The sequence below is a fragment of the Penaeus vannamei genome, chromosome 16 (genome assembly GCF_042767895.1).
Source record: "Penaeus vannamei isolate JL-2024 chromosome 16, ASM4276789v1, whole genome shotgun sequence".
NCBI classification, from domain to species: Eukaryota; Metazoa; Arthropoda; class Malacostraca; order Decapoda; family Penaeidae; genus Penaeus; species Penaeus vannamei.
Genome location: NC_091564.1, coordinates 9,646,261 through 9,656,260, shown reverse-complemented (window position 1 = coordinate 9,656,260; position 10,000 = coordinate 9,646,261). Strand labels below are relative to the sequence as shown.

Sequence of the window (10,000 nt, the reverse complement as noted above, 5' to 3'; positions counted from 1 at the left end):
CTCTCTCTCCTCTCTCTCTCTTCTCTTTCTCTCCTCTCTCTCTCTTCTCTTTCTCTCCTCTCTCTCTCTTCTCTTTCTCTCCTCTCTCTCTCTTCTCTTTCTCTCCTCTCTCTCTCTTCTCTTTCTCTCCTCTCTCCCTCTTCTCTTTCTCTCCTCTCTCTTTTTGCCCTTGTCTCTCTTTCTCTTTCTCTTTCTTTCTTTCTCTCTCTCTCTCTCTCTCTCTCTCTCTCTCTCTCTCTCTCTCTCTCATCTCTCTCTCTCTCTCTCTCCCTCTCTCTCTCTCTCTCTCTCTCTCTCGTCTCTCTCTCTTTCTTCTTTTCTCTTTTCTCTCCTCTCTCTTCGCTCTTCTCTCTCCTTTCTCTTCTCTCTTCTCTCCTCTCTCTCTCTCTTCTCTTTCTCTCCTCTCTCTCTTCTTTCTCTCCTCTCTCTCACTCTCTCTCTTCTCTTTCTCTCTCTCTCTCTCTCTTTCTCCCTCTCTCTCTCTCTTCTCTTTCTCTCCTCTCTCTCTCTCTTCTCTTTCTCCCCCTCTCTCTCTCATCTCTTTCTCTCTTCTCCTCTCTCTTCTCTTTCTCTCCTCTCTCTTCTCTTTCTCTCCTCTCTCCTTTTGTTCTCTCTTCTCCTCTCCCTCCTCTTTCTCTCCTCTCTCTCTCTCTCTTCTCTTCTCTCCTCTCTCTCTCTTCTCTTCTCTCCTCTCTCTCTCTTCTCTTCTCACCTCTCTCTCTCTCTCTTCTCTCTCTCTCTCTTCTCTTCTCTCCTCTCTCTCTCTTCTCTTCTCTCCTCTCTCTCTCTTCTCTTCTCTCCTCTCTCTCTCTTCTCTTCTCTCCTCTCTCTCTCTTCTCTTCTCTCCTCTCTCTCTCTTCTCTTCTCTCCTCTCTCTTCTCTTCTCTTTCTCTCCTCTCTCTCTCTCTCTCTTCTCTTTCTCTCCTCTCTCTCTCTCTCTTCTCTTTCTCTCCTCTTTCTGCTCTTGTCTCTCTCTCTCTCTCTCTTCTCTTTCTCTCCTCTCTCTCTCTTCTCTTTCTCTCCTCTCTCTCTCTTCTCTTTCTCTCCTCTCTCTCTCTTCTCTTTCTCTCCTCTCTCTCTCTTCTCTTTCTCTCCTCTCTCTCTCTTCTCTTTCTCTCCTCTCTCTCCCTTCTCTTTCTCTCCTCTCTCTCTCTTCTCTTTCTCTCCTCTCTCTCTCTCTTCTCTTCTCTCCTATCTGTCTCTTCTGTTCTCTCCTCTCTGTCTCTCTTCTCTTCTCTCCTCTCTCTCTCTTCTCTTCTCTCCTCTCTCTCTCTTCTCTTTCTCTCCTCTCTCTCTCTTCTCTTTCTCTCCTCTCTCTTCTCTTTCTCTCCTCTCTCTCTCTTCTTTCTCTCCTCTCTCTCTCTTCTCTTTCTCTCCTCTCTCTCTCTTCTCTTTCTCTCCTCTCTCTCTCTTCTCTTTCTCTCCTCTCTCCCTCTTCTCTTTCTCTCCTCTCTCCCTCTTCTCTTTCTCTCCTCTCTCCCTCTTCTCTTTCTCTCCTCTCTCCCTCTTCTCTTTCTCTCCTCTCTCTCTCTTCTCTCTCTTTTTGCCCTTGTCTCTCTTTCTCTTTCTCTCTCTCTCTCTCTCTCTCTCTCTCTCTCTCCCTCTCTCCCTCTCTTTCTCTCCTCTCTCTCTCTCTCTTCTCTTTCTCTCCTCTCTTCTCTTTCTCTCCTCTCTCTCTCTCTTCTCTTTCTCTCCTCTCTCTCTCTACTCTTTCTCTCCTCTCTCTTCTCTTTCTCTCCTCTCTCTTTCTCTTCTCTTTCTCCCTCTCTCTCTCCTTCTCTTTCTCTTCTCTCTCTTCCTCTCTCTTCTCTCTCTCTCTCTTCTCTTTCTTTCCTCTCTCTCTCTCATCTCTTTCTCTCCTCTCTCTCTCTCTTCTCTTTCTCCCCTCTCTCTCTCTCTACTCTTTCTCTTCTCTCTCTTCTCTTTCTCTCCTCTCTCTCTCTCTTCTCTTTCTTTCCTCTCTCTCTCTCATCTCTTTCTCTCCTCTCTCTCTCTCTTCTCTTTCTCTCCTCTCTCTCTCTTTCTCTCCTCTCTCTCTTCTCTTTCTCTCCTCTCTCTCTCTCTTCTCTTTCTCTCCTCTCTCTCTCTCTTCTCTTTCTCTCCTCTCTCTCTCTCTTCTCTTTCTCTCCTCTCTCTCTCTCTTCTCTTTCTCTCCTCTCTTTCTCTCCTCTCTCTCTCTCTTCTCTTTCTCTCCTCTCTCTCTCTCTTCTCTTTCTCTCCTCTCTCTTCTCTTTCTCTCCTCTCTCTCTCTCTCTCTCTCTTCTCTTTCTCTCTCTTCTCTTTCTCTCCTATCTCTTTCTCTTCTCTTTATCTCCTCTCTCTCTCTCTTCTCTTTCTCTCCTCTCTCTCTCTCTTCTCTTTCTCTCCTCTCTCTTTCTCTTCTCTTTCTCTCCTCTCTCTCTCTCTCTCTTCTCTTTCTCTCTCTTCTCTTTCTCTCTCTCTTCTCTGTAGTTGTTTTTTGCACTGAACATTCTGAGTTATAACTGGAGGTTCGATTCCTGGTCAGAAGGTTGTTATTTAAAGTTATACATAGATACATATATCAATATCTAATCTATTATATATTCAATTATTTAGTTAATCATATATGTATAATATAAAACGTATAGATATAATGAATAGCTTTACATGTGCATGATACAATAATATATGTGTAGACACACTACATGAGCAGTTTAGTTACAGAACATTCCGGAAATTTCTCATAAGTCATTTTTAGAAGATAGTTGTAAGATTAGGAGAAATATCACCCTAAAAACAATTCATCAGCTTATCTTATCTAAGGTAGTTCCCCGCTTCCCTATCTAATCTAATTTCGATATGACTTAAAAGCACAGTATTAATGTTATAGCATCAGGCATAAAAGGCATAAAGTATAATAAAACGAATATCATTCTCACCTGCGTCGCGGGAAGACTCATTTCTGGTGGCATACCCATGGACTGAAAAAAGATGAACGAAATTCAGTGCTGAATTCCTGCTCATCGAGAAAAAATAATTATATATATACCAAGAAATATTATCGTCATCTACGTCTTGAACCGTTGATTCGGAAATCTTAAACAGCTTCCGATCAAGGTGTAACTAAATGAACCTCAAACCGTTGATATCTTAATAAGATTTCGTCCCCCTAGACTTATGCGAGACTGACCACAGATCCTTTGCGAACCGTAATGATCTGGAACTTACCGGGTTGAGGTTAAAGAGGAAATCAAGACATCGACTCCTCGCCCCCAGGAGAAGTCTTTCAATGTCCACGTACTTGTAGTCCTCCGCCAGAATCCTAGCAGTAACCAGGTCCTCGTACCTGCATAGGTGGATGTGTTTCTCTGCAATTATCCTCACCACCTGCAAAAGTATGTTGCAATTTTACTACCGTCCCCAGTGTGTGGTAATCACTACAAATAGCTATGATGTTGCTACCTTATGTCAACAATGTGATGTAATCCTACATCCCGCCCCATGAGGTTGTCAGTGAGTGCAACAGCACCACAATTATTTTTTTTCTTTCGCCCTTAAAGCCGGATTTAGATAAGGGTTTTTGACTGACTTAGCTACTCGGAACTTTCAATATAACCGGAAGTAACAGATTACTTGTCGAAGGTGGAAATCTTCGTTAGAATCACATAAAAAGGAAGATAAACGACGTCTTTATCAACACATTTGGTAGGAACTTATTTGCTTGGAACTTTGCAATGACATAAAGCAATGATCTGTCACTTAGAAGAAGATTAAAGTAAGCAGAGTGAACAAAATGTGGAGACTACTGTACATTGTTCTTTCTGACTCACTTTGCCTTCTTTTTATTTGTTTTTCTTCTGTGGTAGCTCCATCTGTTTAACTGGTTGCCAATGAATATTGCATAATTTAACATTATGTATGCACTACATAAAAGAACCTTTCGCCTGAAACATTCATTTAAACAAGATGGAATAATAAAAATCTTTGAAACAACGAAGAATGTAGTTTTATGATTAAACATTTTACCTGAACATTATTTTCCCTCGTAGCCTTAAAGAGGACCCTCGTAATAGCTTCTTGGCTGAAGTCCTTATACTCCTCCAGCAGCGTGGCGACCACTTCCCACAGGCCTCCGTCCACGACTCTGTAGAGGGTGTCGTCGACGGTCTGGGCGTCGTAGCGGACATGCGGCCTGAGGAGGAGAGGGATGATGCCCCAGCGCTTCTCCCGGGCCGCGAGGGAGAGTGCGGTCAGGCCTCCGTTGTCTTTGATGGTCAAGTCCAGCTGGCACTGCAGAGACCGATTCTTCTTTTAGTTTGGGCACAGAACGGTATTCGGCAAAAAAGGGAGATGAAAACGCCAAGATTTTCGATTTACTCTTAAGAAAGAACTCACAGAATGCTTGGTGGTGAGCAAGAGTCGAGCGCATTCATCTTGGCCCCATTTGATCGCACCCATAAGGGGGGTCATTCCCCATATGTTGATTAGGTTCAGGTGCAGGTTCTGCATCTCAAGGAGGTCTTGCAGGATGAGCGGGTGACCTCCTGCGCAGACCATGAAGACAAAGGTGTAGCCCATGGCGTGCATGGCGTTGATGTCTCCGCCTTCGTCCAGCCACGTCTTGTACGTGGGCCGCCCATAGTATACCCCCAGCAGTATATCCTGAATAGATAAAAAAAGAGGTTTTAAGCTGTTTCGTCTACCTTACCTCCACACACACACTCTTTGTATGTCAGCTAGAAGTCTCGTTAGTCGAGAACGTCATGTATAAAATATCACATTTCTTTTTTTGCATTTCATAAGATTTAGATATTTGAAAGCTGATACAGCTCGTCCAAACCTTTAAAGTGAGACAAACATACGATTCTTGCATTATATCTGCCCCCTCCCCCTGAATGTTAAGGCCCAGAAGAATATTTCTTTAATAAGATATATAAATAACTGGTTTACGGCCCTGTCATACATGTTCTTTTTGTATTTCCACATGGAAGCTTAGACGAAGACGATGGCGACCGTTTTTGTTGGGCTAACTTTCGTATGGACCTTGTACTACGGAGTGGCTTTATCCTTTTTACTGTTAAATATAATAAAAGAAATATGTGCAAACATAAACTAAAATAATAAAATATTTATATATACAACGTAGCCTCACTTACATAACTATATCTAAAAAATGTACTAATTACGAAAATGATCGTGAGTTCTCGGGACCCTATTCATGTTTGTTTTCATGGGCACTACGTCTGGTACCTTGGTAGTTGTGGTACTCTTTGCCAAGTTCAATTTGATAGAAAATGTGCTAGTGTGATTGGGCTTTTTAGATATCTCGAACTTGGAGCAACAACTATTTAGGTGTATCCCGTTATTTCGGGACCACTAAGATACAGTTTCAACTTTATTGTCGAGACACCAGTTTAACCCTTGTATGTGCAAATTTATATTAGAGGCTTGTTATTCAAATATCACAAATGCAAAATCTGGATCCAGTGTCTATTACTTTCTCATCTCTTTCTCTCAAATTCAGTAATGATCTTTTATCATCAAAGAAACCAAAGAACTCATTCATGTTGTTTCAATAGCAATAGCAGTAGAGGAAGCAATGATATTCGTGTAGTAATAATGAAGATGATGAATATGAAACTAATAGTCATCTCCATCACTTTAGAATTCTGATGGTGAGTCTTCCGTTACGCTTACGTTTCACGCCTGCAACTATATTCTCGGCCCGGGGCGAGTCGGAGATTTTGGGTCGGAGTGGTCGAAAATGAGTTATGGTCAGTTTCATATTCGCAAATGAGAGTAGAATTACCCACGTGAATATGAACTTCCGCGGCGAAAAATTTGGGCTGTACGCGAGGCCAGAACCCCCAAGTCTCACTGCCCCTGTGTCAGCGATTTTCACCCTTCCGCACTCTCGCTTCACAGGAGCTAATAAGATGCATTATATTTTGACATTACCTATTGAAATGGATCACAGGAAGATAAAAGTGTCTTATTATAAGTTTTATACCAAACTGAAAGATTTATGATATGAAAGACGAAGAAAAAAAAATATTAATGCGACTTTTCACATTTCTTTCCCATAAAATATAGTAATGATTCGATGTTGACCAATTCATCATAAAAGTATGTTTGGGGTTCGGTGATAATACATGAGCAGTTATAGGTCTGTATCTCCAAAAATAACCTCGCAAAGAAAAGATATTCACACGGACTGGAGGCCCGTGCGCGTTCAAGGCCGTCCCACGCGACAAAGCTTCAAGCGTCGCCACCGCTTTAGACTTTTCTGATTGCAATAGTTTTACGTATGCGCTTTCATTTGAAACTAAATAATCGATTAAACATCATTATGTCATTATAAATCCATTTACGAGAAAAAATAAATGTAAAGAAAGATTATGATAGAATTTATTCGTGTAAACTCGTAAAATCGGCCTATAAATATCTGATACCTATTGTTACATCGCAAGAAGCATCCACGATAAACGAATATAAGAGATTTGTATTTCAAAATATTTTTGATCTATCAACGTTTTCTGAACGGTTATTTGTAACGAACACTACACAATTCATTGTCCCTCCATAACAAGTACTCCGCTGGTGACTAAACGTTTATCGCTTGTTTCGAGGCGGAATCACGTGGTTAGGCGATGGGGAAGAAGAGTAGACTGGAATAAAGAGAAAATAAATAAATGAAATAAATAATTATGGATCTAATAAGTAAATGCGCATATACGCATATACACGTGCACGACCATGTACCTTTACAGTCATTTACGAGCGTATACACATGTAAACGAATATATACACAATAAAACAACAATAATAGAGGTATAAAACACGAAACAACCGATTCTATATAACGGTCATATTGTCGGGTCTGGATTTATCCCTTTTCCCGGAAGTCATTTGTTTGCTTGTTTCTATGACAGAGACTAATGATCATATCTTTACCTAACAAAGTGCGTTTGAAAGAGGAATAAGAGTAGTTTCTACAGTAATGAAATGGTAAAGATCCATAAATGAAAAAAATATAAAAAATGGTCTTCAAATATCCAACTTTTTGTTTGTTTGTTTTTCGATGTTTCTTTTTTCGAGTTTCAGAAGATTCCTTGTCCTAGTTTTTATCCGATTAAAATTTTGGATACATCTTCGGAAACCTTGTGGAAATGCGCAGACAACTACCTAGCGATTTTATTGAAATGTTGCTTACTTTTTTATACGAATTTTTGAAAATCGAAAAAAGACTAAATCATTTTTTTTTTTCCCTAAGGAAACAATCGAATTTCCAAAAAAGGCTTGGTAGTTGTCTTAGGAATTCATTGATGTTCATTCACATTTTTTATTCATGACACAAATCATAATCCTCTGGGACAAGGAACCTTCTGCGCAGACACATGTGAAAAAATAAAAAATAAAAGTTTTTTTGCGGGGGGCAGCGCCCCCCACGTAGGAACCCCAACAAATTTGGTATCAAAAGATGCGGAATATGAAAATACATAAAATATCCAAAAATCAAGAAAATCCATAGCACCTTTTATTTTTTTAGAAATATTTACCAATATGACCCCCACCCCCATAATGGGCCACGCCCCTTTTAGGGACGGTCCCCTTAAGGTCGCTAGTTTTGATGCATAATTATGCAGCTTATTATCATTATAGTCCTCTTATTGTTGTTGATTTTAATATTATTTTTATCGTTATTATCATTATCATTATTATTATTGTTATTACATTACTATCATTACTATTATTATTGTTATTATTATTATCATCATCACCATTATTATTATTATCATTATTATTATTATTATTATTATCATTCGAGGCAAGTACATTGCATAGAAATGGTGAGACGCACTTTTTGCATAGTTACCATTTACACATTATCCATTGTGGCTGGTTAAGAAGGAGGGTATGATGGGAAGCGGAGAAGATAGGGGGGGGGGAGAGGGAGAAAGGAAGGGGAAGAGGAAGTAGGAGGGGGGAGATGTAGGGCTTAGACTGGGAAAGGAGAAATGGACACAGAGAAGATTTAACAACAAACATGGCAGTAATAATGATGATGGTGAAAATAATAAATGTCTCACCATCATCCTTATAATTATTATTAGCAATCATTCCGGTATCATGATGATGATGCTGATGACCACAATCATCACGACGACGACGATGATGGTGATGTTGGTAGTGATTATGATGATAAAGATGATAACGATATCAATGATAATGACTATAAAAATAGTACTACTACTAAGAACAATAATAAGAACAATGAAAAAAATGACCAAAGTTGATGATAATAATGATAACAAAAATATTGATAATAATAATGTTAATAATTATTATTACTACAATCATAATGACAAAAATCTTAATCAGTCCCATCTATCATCATTATCAAGCCATTATCATAGTCACCATCATTACAATCACCTTTGTCAGAATCATAAAATATCGAGATCAAACACCGAGAGAGCGAAGCCCTCAGCGAATGTCCAAAAGCTAGTTTCAAAATAAATATTTTTTTTTTATGGAAACTGAATTACCCAGTAAATATATTATCTTGGATAAACGGTGATAAATCCTGTAACTGTATCCTGATTTTGTGTGCAGATCCGATTCATCCTTAAAGATGGAATTGGATGCCTCTTGGTGGCATGACAAAACCCACACATCAATTTTCATTACATTAACTTCATGACTCTATCCTGACTCCTGGGAAAGCCAAACTCTCTCCCCCCGAAAAAGCTGGCAATAGATATTTCGGGCGACTTACCGTTGACAGGACTCCTAACTGCTGTGGCTGAGGGCAGGAACATGGATTCAGCTTCTGAAAGAATGTATAGAAACAGGTGAGAGAGAGAGATAGAGTGTGTTTGTTTGTGTGTGTGTGTGAGAGAGAGAGAGAGAGAGAATGCCCATGATAATAATAAGTTACATACAAATACGTGCCTACACACGCATACACAAACGCACAAATTCGCACACAAACACACTCACACCTCAAGACACACACGGGCGCAATATCTGATAATATAACCGTGTGCAATAGATCATCGATACCTTAAGGCCCGTACGGGCGATCCGGAATTTCGTACTTTTAAAATCATGCCTGGCGAACGTTCGCCAGGGCTGGCGAAAGATCATATTGGAACAGCCTGGCGAAGAGAGCTGTTTGAATACCATTTTCTTGCTTTCACATTATAAATTAGTAACATATTTGTGTATGATAGGATGTAGGAATCACATTGAAATTACAAAATATCTTAAAATCATAATTTATTATGAAATAACGTATATACGTATTTTTTTTTTCAATACCTCCGATGTTCCAGTCGAGAGCTCAAGACATCAGCTGTATTCCTACCCCCCTACCCCTACCCCCCACCCCCGAGATGACTTATTTAGATTTAGGTTGTTGTTATTTTGGTTGTAAGGATAATGTTCTTTTCACAAATATTACCAGAAGTGTTTTTTATGGCGGCATGTTTACTTTTGGCTATAGAAACATAGCTGTAGTGCTCCACCGCCCTATAATGAGGCGTCTTTAATGATACCCTTGTAGGCCTACAGTTCAATATCTTACATCAGTTAGGAATAGTAAAATAGTAATTTTTAAACTCTTGTTAAAGTATAAAGTTATTTTTTGTATAAAAGTATAAGGTTGATACAGTATAGTATAAAGTACTTTTAAAACCTTTCGCCAATGCTGGCGTTCGCCTGGAGAAGCTTCGCCAGGCGAAGTATATATATATATATATATATATATATATATATATATATATATATATATATATATATATATATATAGTGAAGAAATATAGTGAGGGAGGCCTTACTTTTAAAACCAAGGCCGGTGTTCGCCAGGCCTGGCGAACGAAAGGGATCACCAGGCGCTAACATCTTGGATTCCTGATAAATCTAGCGCTTCGGCGAATGAAAAAAAACGCGAGAAAAAGCAAAAGATTTTAAAAGTACGGGCCATAAAGTTAACCTTGTTATAGTATAAAGTGTAGTATAGCATAAAGTATAAAGT

At 39.4% G+C, this 10,000-nt stretch overlaps 1 protein-coding gene across 2 annotated transcripts in view; it reads right to left on the bottom strand.

Moving 5' to 3' along the window:
- The window catches only part of LOC113818115 (uncharacterized), a 26,148-nt gene that overhangs the window by 4,262 nt on the left and 11,886 nt on the right, over nt 1–10,000 (bottom strand). For both annotated transcript variants that reach the window (XM_027370268.2, XM_027370269.2), the window contains exons 2-6: nt 8,741–8,794; nt 4,357–4,623; nt 3,988–4,251; nt 3,190–3,348; nt 2,901–2,942 (exon numbers count right to left, since the gene is read on the bottom strand). In XM_027370268.2, the coding sequence (XP_027226069.2) occupies nt 2,901–2,942; nt 3,190–3,348; nt 3,988–4,251; nt 4,357–4,623; nt 8,741–8,794 (786 nt within the window). The remainder of the gene's footprint in view (nt 1–2,900; nt 2,943–3,189; nt 3,349–3,987; nt 4,252–4,356; nt 4,624–8,740; nt 8,795–10,000) is intronic.